At 39.6% G+C, this 19,120-nt stretch overlaps 1 protein-coding gene across 1 annotated transcript in view; it reads left to right on the top strand.

The window, feature by feature from the left end:
* The window catches only part of LOC112056573 (uncharacterized), a 99,775-nt gene that overhangs the window by 72,964 nt on the left and 7,691 nt on the right, over positions 1-19,120 (top strand). Inside the window, exons 3-7 of the mRNA XM_052884269.1 lie at positions 10,206-10,359; positions 12,969-13,154; positions 16,202-16,425; positions 17,379-17,595; positions 17,838-18,041. Coding sequence (XP_052740229.1) covers positions 10,206-10,359; positions 12,969-13,154; positions 16,202-16,425; positions 17,379-17,595; positions 17,838-18,041 — 985 coding nt within the window. The remainder of the gene's footprint in view (positions 1-10,205; positions 10,360-12,968; positions 13,155-16,201; positions 16,426-17,378; positions 17,596-17,837; positions 18,042-19,120) is intronic.

Below are 19,120 nucleotides of genomic sequence, written 5' to 3'. Positions count from 1 at the left end.
ATATTTCTCGATAAAAAGTACGTTTTGTATATTCTTCTCCTAAGTATCTAATATTTATTTCTGTACAAAAATTCATCTAAATTAGTTTCGAGGATTAGCCATGAAAGGTAAGACAGACAAACTTACTTTCGTACTTTTACTCTTAATAGGTAATGTGTGGATTTGCCAGACGTTCAGTTACTATGTGAAAACGTCCGAAACTTTCAAATTTGAAAGTCTGGAGAGTCGCACTCCCGGTTTTTTTTTTTTCATTATTGACGGTCGCACATTCTGGGCTTTTTTCTAATGGAAGTCTAGACATAAACAAAAGAAGCAAATGGCAATAAACGACAACAGACGGGACATTCCAATACGTCTTCCAATATTTGTGGTAATGTACTCGTCTGTTTTGTATTTTTGTCTATTGCTGAAAATGTTCCTAGGTATCAGTATACATATTGTAGGAAATAGTAGTCTGAGACGGATATAACGTCACACGATCTCGTGTTGGCTCGTGCCGATGCTAGGTGGCGCGACTTGTTTCCGTAAAGAGTAGGGAGTTAGAGAGGGGTAGCGATCGGTTGTCGGATACGACTTGCGTCGTACGGTCGGCTTCAGTTTGCTTGTGGCTAGAGTATAATGTGGTTACTTGGGATAGGCGGAGAGAGTGACTTGAGTGGAAAAGGGGAGTGTTTGTTAACTATCAAAGAATCCTTTAACCCTACACACAACGTTCACAAGTGCGTGACTCCACTTAAGGTCATTCTCTGCCATTCTAGTCTTATTTTGGATACAGTTTGATTTGTTAATAAGGTTGTCCTGACACTCCTGACAAATATTGTGAATCAAAACCTTTGTTCCACATATATGTTGGTTCGCAATACAAAACATTAAGTAGGTAGGTACTACCTATTCAGCTATGTCTTCATAATTCAATGTATTATATCTACTACTGTAGAACTGTTGAACTTAAAAAAAATAAGAAACTTGATTTCCGATATTAGCTTAGTTATCATGGAAAAAGTTAATAAGTTTTAGTAATGCCCATTAATTTTTTTCAGTGTCCGGTTTCGACACATACCTATTTTGATAAGATTTTATAAAAGGGTTTAAAACTTTTTTGAAATTAGGTTATAAAATTGTGAATCGCGTCTACTTTTTCATAATTCTCTGCGTGTGTGAAGTCTGCCAATCCTCATTGGGCCAGCGTGGTGGACTATTGGCCAAACCCCTCTTATTCTGAGAGGAGACTCGAGCTCAGCAGTGAGCCGAATATGGGTTGATAACAACCCACTTCTAGCAGATGTTTGGCTTTGTTTAAAGAAATAACAGGACACTGTTCGTGTTGAAAAATAACTACTGACAACCAACGACCATGGTTAATATTCCTAATTAAAAAAATGGCCTTAGGGCCTCAAATAACGATCTATAGTTTTGTATATCTACGAGTACATATAGTATTTTTAATATTCAATATAGTCTGGCAAGTTCGTTAATGTCACTCCCATGATATGCGGGCGACGGGGGGAAAGACGGCGCGGGTGTGAAATCGTGCGTGCGGGGAAGTGAGGTGCATGTGAGGTCGTGGGTTTTTCATTCATCGCTACACGCCCGCCGGCCCGCGCGGACCATCGGGAGTGTTACGAACGAAGTTGCCAAGCTATAGGTATATCTGCTCTTGTAGCCAAGTGGCACGTCGATTCTCTTTCTACAATCGCAAACGCTTCGAAAACTAGAAAAATGTACGGGAATGACATTCGCTATCGACAGGATATCGTGATCAAGATCTGTCATTCCCATACATTTTTTTAGTTTTTGAAGCGTTTGCGATCGTAGAAAGAGAATCGAAGTGCCACTTGGCTAGAGGGGCTGGTAGTAAATTATCATTCGTTTCCGGCCTCAACAACAATGTTCTGTCGGTGACATGAACACTGTACCATAGGCATGTTTAGAATGCAATTTATGTCGTTCTAAATAACTGTCATTAAGGACGAGAGCGTGCGATAGTCAGACTTACCACATTGTATAAAAGCTGAAAGCTTGTAAGGCCAAGCTCCTTCCATAGCAGTGGCGTAGCATGCCTTGCTGGGGCCCTATATCAAAATTAATTAGGGGCCCAAATGAAGAGTAATGATTTCTCACAAAAGAATAAAAAAATGCTCGCTTATCTATACTTATAATAATAAAAATATGAGTGACTTAACCAGTACCTAACCTATTATGTAGAATGTTTCCAACTATTACGGCGTTTATTAATAATGACTAGCAAAATCGCTTCGTAGCCGCAGTACAAAGGAGATCCTCCACCATCCCCATATTTTATCCCCCATGGGGGTTGAATTTATCAAAAATTCTATTTAAGCGAACGTCTTTATCATAGTAGCTCCAATCTTTTATTTCAGTTCAATCAGTCGAAAATCTAAGAAGATTTATACAAACTTTCATTTCCTATTTTATCCCCTTAAGAGTGGAATTTATTAAAATCGTTTCTTGAGGGGTGCCTATGACATAGTAACTTTATGTATGCAAAGTCTCAGCCCGATCGGTTAAAAATTGACAAAGTTTCATACAAATTTTCATCCCCTATTTTATCCCCTTGGGAGAATTGATCATTGGGCTGTGCGTTGATAGATCACTTTGTCAGTCAGTCAGTCATCTTAGAGTTATATATATGTAAATGGTAGCTATAATTCGACGATGTATCATAGGAGTATTAGCCGTGCTTCATAACAAACTGGCTGAGTTTGTTGTGGGCTCTTCTCGGACCAAGGCGCGTTTAGAACCCTCGTAACTTCAATTTTTAGTTTTCGAATAATTATTATCACCATTATCTTAAGTTTAATATTATTACCTGACGTTTCGAAAGAGCTTGTAAACTAAGCCTATTTGAAATAATTTAATTTTGACTTTGACTTTGACTAACTAATACTTCTTTCATAAAATGAGGTGTGTCTGGCTATATCAGGCTCTCTGTCCAATAGATTGAAGGCACGCTACGACTTTTTATATGTAAAAATTAGTTTTTATTCCCTGTAGTGTGATAAAACTTGATTTGATGATAACTTTAACTGTCATTGTTCGTGTGAAACAATGTACAGTTAAAACGGAAATAGTTCTGTTGGAATTTTATGTAACTACCGTCAGTAATTACTACTATGTATCCTGCTGGCCTATTCACTAACTATGGACTTTATTATCAACCCATATTCGGCTCACTGATGAGCTCGAGTCTCCTCTCAGAATGAGAGGGGTCCAATAGTCCACCACGCTGGCACAATTGGCAGACTTCACACACGCAGATAATTAAGAAAATTCTCAGGTATGCAGGTTTCCTCACGATGTTTTCCTTCACCGTTTGAGACACGTGATATCTAATTTCTTAAAATTCACACAACTGAAAAGTTGTAGGTGCATGCCCCGGACTGGATTCGATCCCACGCCCTCAGGAATCAAAGGCAGAGGTCATATCCACTGGACTATCACGGCTCTCTGTACTTACTATTCTGTATCCTGATGGCCTATTCACTAACTTTGGACTATTGACACCTAATATAATTAACATCAAATTAGTTATTCCGTAAAGCTCATTGTTAGCGAAAATCACAATGTAATACAAATTTGTTAGTAATATTGGACAGTTAGCAATAGATGAATAGATTGAATAGGAACATATGTGACTTATGAATCACTAACAATATAGTTGCTGGTAATTTTCGTGTAATGTGTGAGAATAGGCCAACTGTGCTGTAGTTTACAATGTACTTCTACTGCAGTAAAGTTCTACATTGCGGTTTCTGTCTATTTAAAATCTCTACTAGGCTTTTCCGTGGCTAGTTACCACCCTACCGGCAAAGACGTACCGCAAAGCAATTTAGTGTTTCGTTACGATGTCGTGTAGAAACCAAAGGGGGTGTGATTTCATCCTCCTCCTAACAAGTTAGTCCGCTTCCATCTTAGAGTGCATCATCACTTACCATCAGGTGAGATTGTAGTCAAGGGCTAACTTGTAAAGAATAAAAAAAATGGTAGATACCCAGTGCTTTTATGACATGCATCAGACATGGTGAGAAATCAAGATGTGGTCGCTTTGCTGTCTAAAATCATCATAATCATTAACAGCCGATGGACGTCCATTGCTGGACATAGGCTTCTGGCATGGTCTTCCAAACACAACGTCCTCGAGCCTACAGCATCCAGCAGGTCCCTGCAACCCGCTTGATGTCCTCTGTCCTCTGGCACTACCCTTTCCAATGCAGGATCGCCATTGCAGCACCTAAGAATCTTAACGTCTTCTACGCAACTAGGGATTTTTGAACTATGTGCCCTGCCCATTGCCACTCCAGCTTCACGACTCGCTGAACTACGTCAGTGACTGGTTCTTCTGCGGATCTCCTCATTCCTGGTTCGATCACGCAGAGAAATTCCAAGCATACCTCGATCCATGCCCAGGACTTTATAATAAACCATTGCATTTCGAAATACGCGTATATTAATATTTTAATATTGAATATTTTCGCTTAACCGTTCGCCAGCAAATATTTAATAAAAAAAAAATATCAAAAGCATTTCAGCGGGCTTTTATTGCGAAACTTTCCCAACTTCAGTTCCATTCGAGATATTTTCGACCCGCACAATGTTTGTGCTCGTATGTTATACGCTGTGACCCGGTTGACCGAATTTTCGCTTCACTGACCTCAACTTTCACCACATTTCACCCCTATGGGCATATAATATAATATGATATACTGAGTACTAACCATACAATTCCATCAGCTTTTAATAAATAACATTATAACAAACCAGAGGGATGTGATGTGAAAAAAAGGCTTTAATACTGTCTACACTCCACTGGACGCAAGCCAGACTTTGTTAATTTAATAAATCATTGTGTAATAAAGAAATACTTACGATTGTAAGGCTATATACACATTGACGCGTTAACACGCACGAGATATTTCTGTATGTATGAAGTATGTTTGATGTCTTTTTTTTTTTGATACTAGCAGACGCCCAAGGGAATAAATATGCAAAGCGTAATAATTACGTTTAAAGACACGTACACACAAATTAAAAAAATGTGCGTTTTCAAAATTACCAATTGAAACTAGGGTTTAACAAGGGAAATAAGCAGCTCGTTGACGTTATTGGGGTGGCGTATTGCGTAACCACGAGCAAATATTATGCCATTTTCGTCGAAGATGTATACAGTAGTGACATTTTGGGAGGAATTCGCTTAGGCCAATGCTATTATACTAATAGAAATAATATGATCTAAGAAAAAATCGTTTGTCTGTAAATTCGATTTCCTGACGATAGTTGAACGTGACAACGTCATAAGAAAATGCTAATGAAATGGTCGCATTTTTCAAAAGAAATTGTTCATTTTTCTATAATGTTTAATAATCTTCATAAATCAGAATATACTTTATTTCTTGTAAAAAAAAGTTGGCAACCCTAGAGCGAGGGAACGACGCATAACGTCATCTTTTTTCGAGTGTACAGCCGGCTCTATTGAATTATAAGTTGTCACGTCAAAAATAAATCTAAATGAACTAAGAAATCATGGTTTCCATTTTGGAGAAAATAATAAGTATCTACCTACATTTTATATTTAAAAGTTATCAAAATATATACACGTCATGAATGTAGTTTATAAACTCCCTAATCAGGTATTATTGATTGTTGCTTTTAGCACTAAAATATTTTTGTATAATGTACACAAAAAAATACGCAAATATATATTGTTAACAGTACATAATGGGGAAAAAATTTACACTTTCATAAAAACATTATGTAAGATATTCTTCTAAAAAAAATAAACCAACCAACTGCCTCCGTCTCCTTTTTTGAAGTCGGCTACAAAATTATTTGACAGGCGAGTTAATCTTTCTTTTCAAATAACACCATGGGTTTTCCTATACCAATATATTCCCATGTATTTGACACTTCGTTATTGGCTTAGCCGTCCTCTCCCAAAATTTCACCCGCGTATAAGATTACCAAGGCTTTGCCAAAGGCGTATTGGAAAACCGTACTAAGCCTAAAATTTTGCGGTAATATCCACGTTTCCTCGCATTTTCCACAGAGACGTCTTCCCTTTGCAGTAATGAACAATTTCCCCGTTCACGTTGTTGTGAACGAGTGCCTTTCCATTTCCTGTTATGTCGTTCGGCTGAAGTTCAGTGTTTCCGGGGGGAATAGGAGAATGGTTATACGAATGTGCGGACCGTGAAATGAGCTAATCTAACTGCTTAAGATTGATCGCCGACACGTACCTACACTCATCGATATAAATAGTTAGATGGGTCCCTCCATATTAAAGAACGCACAATGTTATGTCATTACATTTTGAAAGCCGCGTGGCACAGTGGGTAGTGACCCTGCTTTCTGCATCCACGGCCGTGGGTTCGATTCCCACAACTGGAAAATATTTGTGTGATGAGCATGGGTGTTTTCCAGTGTCTGTGTGTATTTATACATTATATAAGTATTTATATGTACTTGTTATATGTACTATTGTTACTTTTCATTCGTAAGTATTTGCGAAATGACAATTCCGCGACGCTTCGGGGCCCATCTAACGATCTACGATTGATGCCTACACTAGGCCTTAAACTTCGGCAGTATAGGGAAATAACAACCGTCCTATTTTAGTGATATGAATTAAAGGCTCAATAACTCGAAGATCAAAGACCCATTAGCGTATCTAGCATCATTTCCTGGCTCAGACTAATTAGATAAAGACCTGCCTCGCAAGACATTATTTTTCTGTCAACGTATATGATCAACGATCTTATGCGATTATAAACACTGTCTCTAAAGAATCGATGTTTCATAGTTTAAAATCGTGTCCGTCGGTTAAAAACCTCCGTAAAAATACCTTTTTATGTAGTTATATGGTGTAAAAAACGAACAAAAACTGCTAGTTTAGTTTAAAAAATGTATGAAATCTAAGCTAGAAAATGGCAGAAAATTTTGTTCGTGAATTTGGGTGCGATACTAGTCCTTATGTATTTAGTCTGAGTTTCCTGGGGTGGGCTTGGCCCCTGACATGCCGCTGAGCAGAGTCACCAGAGAGAGCAGAGTCTAAATTTAAAAAAAGCTTGATAATGTTTTAGTATTGTGTAAATAACTAAATACACTTCATAAATCATTGACAGACGATTGATTTTGAAATGTATGTAGTCGTTATCAACCCATATTCGGCTCACTGTTGAGCTCGAGTCTCCTGTCAGAATAAGAGGGGTAGACCAATAGTCCACCACGCTGGCCCAATGCGGATTGGCAGATTTCACACACGCAGAGAATTAGGAAAATTATCTGGTATGTAGGTTTCCTCACGATGTTTTCCTTCACCGTTTGAGACACGTGATATTTAATTTCTTAAAATGCACACAACTGAAAAGTTGGAGGTGAATACCCCGGATTCGGAGGCAGAGGTCATATCCACTGGTCTATCACGCCTGTATGTATGTAGTATGTGTTGATTAATATTATAATTCTACAGGAGTTTGGTACACATCGTGGATATCAAGAAGTTACGAATACACTAATAATATAGTCGAATTAAGAACCTCTTTTCATTGCAAGTCGGATAAAAATATGACAGTACTAATGCAATATATTCTGAGTAATGGTAAACCACCGATATTAATGTACAAATTGTGATAAGCGTGGGTAAAATTATGGATAATATCTGTCTGTGAAAGACACAATAGTAATTATTGTAGAAAGGTGTTCCATGGTTTGTAATTTGGAGTAAATTGTACCTACTCGTATATGTGATATTGGGTGCGGTAATTGCAGGGTATGGATGTTTCATGTTATCATACCTAATGTAATGCAGGACAATTTTAGGGGGTGACATGTTGAGGGGATAGGTGATGGTGTCGGTACATAAGTGATACAAATTACGACACATAATTTTAATAATTATTTTATGCCTGTAATTGCTTATTATATGTTTGGTATAGGATCCTACTACAGTAGAACCTGTTTAATATGATTTCGCAGGAACCGAACTAAAAACGCGTCTTAGACGGGAAAGCGTATTATACGTGACTAGCTGACGCCGCGCGGTTTTAGCCGCGTGGTTCCCGTTCCCGTAGGAATACGGGGATAATGTATAGCTTATAGCCTTTCTCAATAAATGAGCTATCTATCACTGAAAGAATCTTTCAAATCGGACCGGTAGTTCCTGAGATTAGCGCGTTCAATCAAACAAACAAACTCTTCAACTTCATAATATTAGTATAGATATGGATGGGGGATTGTGTTTGGTGTACAGGCTGCCTAATTATGCTATTTAAAGTAATCACTTATTCTGGTATGACAAAAATATTTTGATGCATTAGCAATCACGAAATTTTCAATTAAATTTTAGTCTTCAAAATTTTCAGTTTAGAATCGCATCATGTCAGGGGTAGTTTGTTGTCAGGGTCTGTCAGTTCTTTAAGATATCATGTATTAGTCTTGTCCTGCAACCTCGTTAAAGTTGTCAAAGGACCTTTATGATGTCCTGATCCATCTGTTCTAATTTATTTGTCGCATTTGGAATTACACGCGTGTGACATGTAGGCGTATTAAACGGGATGACTAATCGTATTAAGCATGTATGAAAACATGTCTTAAGGTGTAGGGACTGGCGTAAAATGACGTATTAAGCGAGAAATCTACCGTTCGACCTTCTGGCCTATTCATTAAATTTGAGTAACGAAAGGAGACTGTACACCTTGGATTGCAGCATACAACAAACGTGTATACCGTCATTCTACGTAACTTTGGTAGACAGATACTCCACGCCCTTCGCTTGGCTGGACTAGTTCTACGACTTTGGTCATCTTCTTCTTCCTCAGAACTATCGCTGCATACAAATTATTTTGTATGACAACTACGGACGTATCGCCTGGGAGACTACCCATAACAGACATCGCTAAAAGCTCGCTAAAAGCTAACGATTATTACTTCTTATATCTGTGGAGACTACGCCCGATGTTTGAAGTAGTATTACTCACGTGTAGCAACCAATGCCAATGAGCCAATGCAAGGTAGTGGAAAGTAGGGGGAATTAGCCTGGTAGGGGGTCCTGCGCTTTTTAGTAGGGTCTACCAACACTGCGCTTTTTAGTGCGGGGTCACCATTCCGGCACCTTGGGACCCCAAATGTGTCTGTTAGTGTAAAATAAAAAAATTAAATTGGTTAAAATTGTTTCAAATTTCCGAGTTTCATTTTTGTACGAGCTGTGGGGACTGAGTAACCAATGTTATTTTACGTTGATGAACTGGCGTGCATTTTTAATTTTTAATCCACCCACAATGGCGGAAGCTATTTGCACTGTTATTACGTAACTTTTCTAACATATTGATTTTTAACATAGACGGAGTTTTCATTGTTCGCTTTCGGACTGAAACCCACAACACAGCATGGTTATCGGCATCGATATAAATCGTCAGATGGATCTCTCCATATTAAAGAACGCTCATTGTTATGTCATTACTCAAAGACGTGCATGCACATTATTATTATTACGCAACAAGCGCATGCTGTGAGTGGACTTGGACCTAAAAAAAATATTTTACAATATTTTCTTGTTTAATCCCTTAATTATGCCTTCGAATTCATTTTGGAAGTGTAAAAACACAAGCCGAAACACGAATTTAGAGAAAGGTGTTACTTTTCATGCGTAAGTATTTGCGGAACCAATAACAATTCTGCGACGCTTCGGGGCCCATCTAACGATCTACGATCGATAGGTATCAGTATAATCTTAAGCATATGAGGATTTATACTTATACATATACAAATATATCACGTAAGAATTTACACTGAATTAAATAAATATAAATAAATAAATAATAAATAAATATACTTAAACGATACACATTCACTATCTAGCCCCAAAGTAAGCATACAGAGTAGCTTGTGAATTCACTCATGAATAAGGTGATATTGTATTAATTCAAGCCGCATCAGATTTTTCCGACAATGCTCTTTCAGAACTGGCTTAAATTAAAACACGACACAGACTAGCTTCATCATAAAAGTGATCATCAGGTAGAACTTATCTTATTTAACGGTTACGAGGTCGAATGACCTCGTACCACACCACAAAGTTTTAGTATGGGGTCAAATGACCTCGTAACGCACCAGAGTAAAGTACAGAAAAATCAGTGCCGCAGCGAACTGAACCTACTTGATATAAATAAATGACTTTGAATTTGTTTCAGGTTTAGATTTTACGTGTACTCGGCATATGTGGAGCGGCGGACGGTGGCGGCGGTGCGTGTAATCGCGGCGACAAAGACGCGCGGCGCCGACCCCGTCGTGTGCCGCCTGTGGTTGGCCGACAACCGTACTATCACGCTGAAGGCCAGGGTTAAGGTACATATGATTAGCCATCAGCATCATCATTATCATCGAGACGCACGGAAGTTCGTCAGTCAAATAGAGAGAACGGCTGACAAAGCGACAGAGGTATCTTTACACGAAACATTTGAGGCCACTTTTGTCTACTTAATAACTCGAAATCTATTAACGTGAAAACATGGAATGGTTTACAAATTAATGTAATTGACATTGTAACCAAAGTAATCGCAAAAAAATGCAAAACAATAGTCGGTATTAGGTAAGCAAAGTAATAGCGGCAACGAAAACCGTACTATCACTTCCAAACATCACGATACTGAGCCACCTGCACCCAGCGAATCCCTGCGACTCGCTTGATGTCGTCAGTCCACCTGGTGGGGGGTCGGCCAACACTGCGCTTACTAGTGCGGGGTCGCCATTCTAGCACTTTGGGACCCCAACGCCCATCGGCTCTTCGAACTATGTGCCCCGCCCATTGCCACTTCAGCTCCGCAACTCGTTGAGCTATGTGACTTTGGTTCTTCTGCGGATCTCCTCATTTCTGATTCGATCACGCAGAGATACTCCTAACATAGCTCGTTCCATCGCCCGCTGTGTGACTCTGAGCCTTCTTATGAGGCCCATAGTTAGCGACCAAGTCTCGGAACCATAGGTCATCACTGGTAACACGCACTGTTCGAAGACGAGGCGAGGGTTAAGGTGAGAATATCATCATCATCCTCAGCCGATAGATGTCCGTTACTGGACATAAGCCTCTTGTATGGATTTTCAAATATCGTATGATCTCGAGCCGCCAACATGCAGCGGCTCTATACAACCCGGTTAATGACGTCAGTCCACATCTACGTCCATTAGTGGGTAAGAGTATATTATTCGTTATCATCATCATCAGGGTAATTAAAATATTGTGAATGGCCGACATCGTTAGGATTAATTAACGTACCTAATTGAGACAAAAATACACACAGATGCGGGCTACAGATCTTGCAGTTTTACAGTTTTAAACGTAAAAACCGAGAACCAACTGTATGTACAGTTTTTCTAATGATTTTAGTTGAAATTTCGTAACTTACAGAGGAATTAAAGACATGTAGTCAGCCAACTAAAAACCACCCTTTTATCATTTAGTCGGTTTTTAACCGACTTCAAAAAAGGAGGAGGTTCTACGTTCGGCTGTATGTATGTTTTTTTTTTATATGTATGTAATCATTTTGTCAGCTTATGCAGCGGAGCGTCCGCTCACGGCTGAATTTATCAACTAGTTAACTCCGGCGGGCAACTTTAAGCCACGGCTCAACATAGTCGAAGTAATTTGCAACTTCTACACAGCTGTGGTATACCTATACAGATACTTCGCAAAGATTTAAAGTTCCTTTTGAAGGATATCTATATCTAAGAGTAGGTATAAACTGTGAAGTCTCCATAATTTGACGTCCAGTAATTTGAATCCCTCAATAATGATTGAAAAAAAAAATTGTTATCCCTTGAAAAATACTCGATAAATTGGTTGGAAAAAGGAAGGTGAGGTTGCTCGCTTTTTTTTAATTAATTTCTATGGTTAAGTGCTACGGTCCCACAGACAGACATAATAGCGGTCAAAATCATAACACCTCTTTTTGCATCGAAAATCAATCATGCGTAATCACGGAATTCTAAAGCGTTAGATTTAGCGTTTTGTGTTCTGTGTGGCGGTTTTCAATGTTTTCATATTGTGACAGTGAAATGCCACTATATGGCGCTGTTTCGATTCCTTAGAAATTCGCGTTTACGGTTACGCGATCGTCATAGTATGAAAACATTGAAACCTGCCACTAGGCACACTGATGAATATTTTAGCCCTTATGGGCTTAAAAACTTGACTTGAGGCTTGTACCTATTAAAAGACTTTTCTCAATATCAAAGATGTTAAATCTGCTTGAGATCATAATTTGTGATGTTTATTTAAAAGGTAAAGAACACTGCACTCACGTGCGTGCTTTCAAGTTGAGTAAGCCCCATTCGCACGAGAGTTTTTTTATCGAACGTTAAAAAGCTTTCAAATACAAAAAATGCATTCCTAAATATATGTTCACACGACAGCGTTTTTAAAACACGACGCTTTTTTTCGAGCAGTGTTGCATTTTCAATATTGGGCGTTGGAAATAGACCTTCATTTAATATCAGCTTTTTTAACGTTCATTAAAAAAAAACTCTCGTGCGAATGAGGGCTTACATATTTTAATACAAGTATTGTCTCAAAAAGAAGAACTAAAGTCACCGAAATAGCTCAATGTGTTGCGAAGCTGAAGTGGAAATGGGTGGGGGACCATAGTTCGAAGAGCCGATGGCCGTTGGGGTCCCAAGGTGTTGGAATGGCGGCCCCGCACAAAAAAGCGCAGTGTTGGTCGACCCCCCACCTCTGGACTGACGACATGAAGGTATTCGCTGGATGCAGGCGGCTCAGTATCGTGATGTTTGGAAGTCCCTGCAAAAGGCTTACGTCCTGCAGTGATGATGATGATGGTGATTGTCTCAAGTTGCGTACCTACACTCCTGGTGTTTTAATTTACAATGTAACAGACGTGTATGGTGGATTCCAGTGTAATACTCAAACTTATATTAACATTTCCATCGTCCATTTCCAGCCCATTCGAGAGAACTGGAACCTGAAGTACAGCGCGACCTACGTGCTCTGCCTGCTAAGGGACTCGGGAGTGAAACCGCAGGACACCGTCGGCGCATCTATATCGATAGTCGCTAGCACGGCACCGAACCGACCGCCCACCAACCTGCTGACTATACGAGACACGGAACCTAAGAGTGGCATTGAGGTATGGATTTTTTTTTAATTCTTTACAAGTTAGCCCTTGTCTACAATCTCACCTGATGGTAAGTGATGATGCAGTCTAAGATGGAAGCGGGCCAACTTGTTAGGAGGAGGATGAAAATCCACACCCCTTTCGGTTTCTACACGGCCTCGTACCTGAACGCTAAATCTAGCCACGAAGCCGAAGCCTCCCACCAGCCAGAACTGGACTAATTAAGAAAAAACAATCTGCCCAGCCGGAGATCGAACCCAGGACCTCCGTTTTGTAAATCTAACGCGCATACCACTGCGCCACGGGGGTCAAATCATTCATCATTCATTATTAACCCATATTCGGCTCACTGCTGAGCTCGAGTCTCCTCTCAGAATGAGAGAAGTTAGGCTAATAGTCCACCACGCTGGCCCAATACGGATTGGCAGACTTCACGCAGAGAATTAAGAAAATTTTCTGGTATGCAGGTTTCCTCGCGATGTTTTTCCTTCACCGTTTGTGACACGTGATATTTAATTTCTTAAAATGCACACAACTGAAAAGTGGGAGGTGCATGCTCCGGACCAGATTCGAACCCAAACCTTTCGGAATCGAATATTTTATTCTATTAAATAACAAGTTAGCCCTTGACCTCGATCTCATCATTTGTGATCTCGCTATTCTGCAACGATGTCTTGTTTAACTCGCAATTGAGGATTTCGAATTCACCTCTATCTCTCTCTGAAAGAGAAGGATAGAGGTGAGACTCGCACTTGCGAGATATACATACCTACAAGGCATCATTGCAGAATATTATAGTCTTTCTTCTTAGATTATTCTAGTCTAGTCGCCGGTTGGGTAGGTACTATTGAAATAAATAAATAAACTTTTTTATGAATTACTTGGTCTTTATATTTAAAAATTTTCAATCTCTTCGTATAATAAACATAAAAATATGACCCTAATGTAAATACTACTAGCCGTTTCATATTTTGAGTTGTGAAAATACCTATGAAATAAGCAAGTGATATGTATCATCACATACTATAAATGTCCACATAACTTAACCCCATGTTACGTGTATAATATGTGATACATAACTTTACTAAATTGCTTAGTTCAAAAACATGTTATATCAGATTAAATATAATATTCTACTAAAACAGCTGTTTTGATGAAATTCACTTGAAACCAGATATCTAAAAGCACGCTAAAAACTACAATAGTATTTCATAAACAATGGTTATAGCGTATTATTCCTATCTTGTCACTCATTGTACTATCCACCTGCGCTTCGCAATAATAGCCTGCGTTTCACAAAGCGCGATAATTACAGCAATTAGTGCACAACTTACCGGCCGTCCGTCATGTCACTGAACATTTAAAAACGTCAAGCGAGCTCATCGCTAAAGGCGAATACACATTATACTTAGGCGAATACTCAACTTATTTGCGAACACACATTAATACTTACTAGAACAATAGTAAGGAAGCCATTTCAGCTAGAAACATATTGTAGAAATAAGCAAGTGTATCACACGCTATACATATAATACAGACCCTGAAACAGCTGTTGTTTTATAAATACTTTAATTCGAAAGCAGATTACTAAATGCGTATTATTCCTATCATGTTACTCATTGTACTATCCACCTGCGCTTCGCAATAATAGCCTGCGTTTCACAAAGCGCGATAATTACAGCAATTAGTGCACAACTTACCGACCGTCCGTCATGTCACCGAACATTTAAAAACGTTAAGTGAGCTCATCGCTAAAGGCGAATATACATTGTAATTAGGCGAATACACATTAATACTTACTAGCACGATAGTAAGGAAGCTACTCGTATTTCAGCTATAAACATATTGTTGAATTAAGCAAGTGCTTTGTATCCCATGCTATACATATAACACACACCCTAAAACAGTTGATGTTTTATGAATACTTTAATTCGAAAGCAGATTACTAAATGTGTATTATTCCTATCTAGTCACTCATTGTACTATCCACCTGCGTTCGCATTAATAGCCTGCGTTTCACAAAGTGCGATAATTACAGTAATTAGTGCGCAACTTACCGGCTGTCCGTCATGTCACCGAACATTTAAAAACGTTAAGCGAGCTCATCGCTAAAGGCGAATACACATTATACTTAGGCGAATACTCAACTTATTTGCGAACACACATTAATACTTACTAGAACAATAGCAAGGAACCTATTCAGCTACAAACATATTGTAGAATTAAGCAAGTGTTTCACATGACCCTGAAACAGCTGTTGTTTTATAAATACTTTAATTCGAAAGCAGATTACTAAATGCGTATTATTCGTATGTCACTCATTATAATACTACCTGCGCTTCGCTATAATAGCCTGCAATTCCCAAATTGCGATAATTACATTACACAACTTACAGGCCGTCCGTCATGTCACTGAACATTTAAAAATGTTAAGCGAGCTCATCGCTAAAGGCGAATACACATTGTACTTAGGCGAATACACATTAATACTTACTAGAGCAATAGTAAATAAGTTATTTCACTTATAAACATAAATTGTTGAATTAAGCAAGTGCTTTGTATCACATGTCATACATAAAACAGAGACACTAAAACAGCTGTTGTTTTATGAAAACTTTAATTCTCATCAATTAAAATCAAATCAGATTACTAATTGCGTAATATTTCGATACAATATATTATTTCACCGAATTAGCTATAATTTATTCCTATAGCTATAAAGCTATTATTTATTTATTCATTCATACTTTATTTGTACACCACAACATGAGAAAGAAATAATAAGACAGAAAAAAGTATATGTAGTTCAGAAGTAGGACACAAAAGGCGGCCTTATCGCTACGTAGCAATTTCTTCCAGGTAACCTTGGACCCTAAAACCACTTTATTATTATCTTTGTAAAAAAAATTTAGGCCTATCAGAGGCTGTCTGTCATGTCATATAAAAAAGTTAAATAAGCTCATTGTTAAAGGCGTATACACATAGTGCTTTGAAAAAAATGTTTCCAGTTTTATAATATTCTCTCCAGTTGTTAATTTGATTTCCTCTTCAATTTCCAGGAAACCCTACACGTGTGTGTGAAACCTTTCCACTTCTCGTACTCACGAGACGAATGGCTGATAGAGTGGTTCGAGTTGAACCGTCTCCTCGGTGCCAGTCATTTTTACATGTACAACGAGTCGCTGAGTGTACAAGTGGCTTGCCTTCTCGAGCACTACAGGAAACAGGGGCTTGTCACTCTGCTGTCATGGAAACTGCCCATCGTTACTAAAGTTGAAATCAGGTGCTAATCCAAAGTCTTTGAAGTAGCTATACCTATCTAATTATCTACAGAAGATTAGGATTTTAGTGTGCCAGTCAGTTCTAACATGTGTTCTACATTTTTGTGGCCTCCCTTCTGGAGCACTATAGGAAACAGGGGCTAGTATTCTGTTGTCATGGAAACTGCCCATTGTCACTAAAGTGGAAATCAGGAGTACCCACCTGACTGCTTTGGACACTGACTTTAGACAAGTAAGTATACTAGTCCAAAGTCAGTGTCTAGATGTTACGGAAATCTAGGGATCACCGCTTTAGAGTGCCAATCATATATATTTATCGAGTCTAGTCGTTGAATGCTCAAGTGATTCGTCTTTTAGACCACTTTATGGAACTAATATTATGTAAACGTCACTCAGATATCCTGGAAAAATTGTCATTACTAAAACCTTCAACATTCGCTTGTGATTCCGCTCGCGTGAAGTCCTGTTTCTGACAAATCCCACAGGAACTATGAATTTTCTGGGATAAACTTTAGCCTATATGTTGGTGTCAATCTATCAAATTTTAGCCAAATCGGTTCGGTGGCTACGATGTAAAGGAGTAATAAACTTAAGACATCTCACAAACTTTTTCCCTTCTAATATTAATGAGGAGTGTGATGTTATTTATGAATATAATTTATGATTCCATCTACAATGAGATATTGCACAGAATAATGATAATTTAATGATAATCTGTGCAAAATATAATTTATGATTCCATCTACAATGAGATATTGCACAGAATAATGATAATTTTTACACTTCCTTCCCACTCGACATTGTAGACGATTATTTGTTTTAATAACGTTCGTTGTTGCAAGCAACTAAATGAAATTAAGTCAATTTACCACATTTGTCCGCCTCAGTTTTGATGCGCTGGTGCCCTATCTCTAGTATAAAATATCATTGGCAAGTCCTCGCTATATCTTTCCAGGACAGAAGGCCAGTTCGCAGCGTTCAACGACTGCCTGTACCGCTCCATGGCCACGGCGGGCTGGCTCGTGGTCATCGACGTGGACGAGGTCATCCTGCCGCGGCGGGAGAGGACTCTGACGGCGCTGCTGACGTCACTGCGGGCGTCCTACAACCCGCAGACGAAGGCTCCCTCTGCTTTCCTGTTTCGGAACGCTTTCTTTTATCTGCGATGGGAGGTAAGTTGATATTGGTATAAAATAAGAAGCAGACAACAAACAATAAACATAATTGATGATTTTAGGGTGGGTTCCGTACTCAAAGATTTCTATTATCTACTAACAATCCGCTGTCCGTCCGTCCGTGTGTTACTAGGCTGTATGACAGAATTTTTGAACGGGCGGGGAAAGAGCTCATGACTTTAATCATGAAACTATTGTAGCTATAATTAATAACGTGATGATTATTGAATCGATTACAGGACGACCCAGAAGCTCCAGCGCCGTTAGTAACATCGCGTAAAACAAGAAGATGGGCGGCGCCGCACGCACTGAAGAACCGCAGCAAGTACGCACTGCGACCGCGCGACGCGGTGGAGCTAGGCAACCACTTCGTGTGGGAGCTGGCGCCCGGGGCCACGTCCATAGGCGTTCCCACCGACAGAGCACTGTTACATCATTATAGAGTAAGTTATACCTCTACCAATGCATTGAACAACCGCAGCAAGTACGCACTGCGACCGCGCGACGCGGTGGAGCTAGGCAACCACTTCGTGTGGGAGCTGGCGCCCGGGGCCACGTCCATAGGTGTCCCCACTGACAGAGCACTGTTACACCACTATAGAGTAAGTTATACCTCTACCAATGCACTGAACAACCGCAGCAAGCACGCACTGCGACCGCGCGACGCGGTGGAGCTAGGCAACCACTTCGTGTGGGAGCTGGCGCCCGGGGCCACGTCCATAGGTGTCCCCACTGACAGAGCACTGTTACACCACTATAGAGTAAGTTATACCTCTACCAATGCACTGAACAACCGCAGCAAGTACGCACTGCGACCGCGCGACGCGGTAAAACCAAGCAACCACTTCGTGCGGGAGCTGGCGCTCGGGGCCACGTCCATAGGTGTCCCCACTGACAGAGTTACACCGACACTGTTACACCACTATAGAGTACGTTATACCTCTACCAATGCACTGTTACACCACTATAGAGTAAGTTATACCTCTACCAATGCACTGTTACACCACTATAGAGTAAGTTATACCTCTAGCAATGCACTGAAGAACCGCAGCAAGTACGCACTGCGGTCACTAGGGAACCACTTCGTGTAGGAGCTGGCGCACGGGGCCACGTTCATTCCCATTGACAGAGCACTGTTACATCACTAAAGAGTAAGTATATTATTAAATAAAAGATAAAAAAAATCAAAGAACAGCTACCAATAAACTACTTGACTGAGTCCTCGCTTGCGCGTCGACAGAGACGCGAGATAGAGGCGCGGCTGGCATCAAGCTCAGTGACAAACAATCAACGATGAACGCGCCTGGAACTTACTTTTTGTTTCTTTTCTCCGTCATTATACCCTAGCGCCACATGCTCTGTAGAACCTAGGCTTACTGGATTTCACATCAACATTTACATTATCGAGTCAGCGCTTCCTATAAAGGCTTCCTATAAACGATGTTTCACTCCAGGGACTGCGATTTAGACCAAGTTATCTTACATTTTCAAAGATATGAGCACAGCTATAAAAAACCGCATG

Source organism: Bicyclus anynana, chromosome 11 (assembly GCF_947172395.1).
Source record: "Bicyclus anynana chromosome 11, ilBicAnyn1.1, whole genome shotgun sequence".
In the NCBI taxonomy this organism is placed as follows: domain Eukaryota; kingdom Metazoa; phylum Arthropoda; class Insecta; order Lepidoptera; family Nymphalidae; genus Bicyclus; species Bicyclus anynana.
The sequence above is the reverse complement of the archived record's forward strand: the minus strand, read 5'-3'. Positions and strand labels throughout refer to the sequence as shown.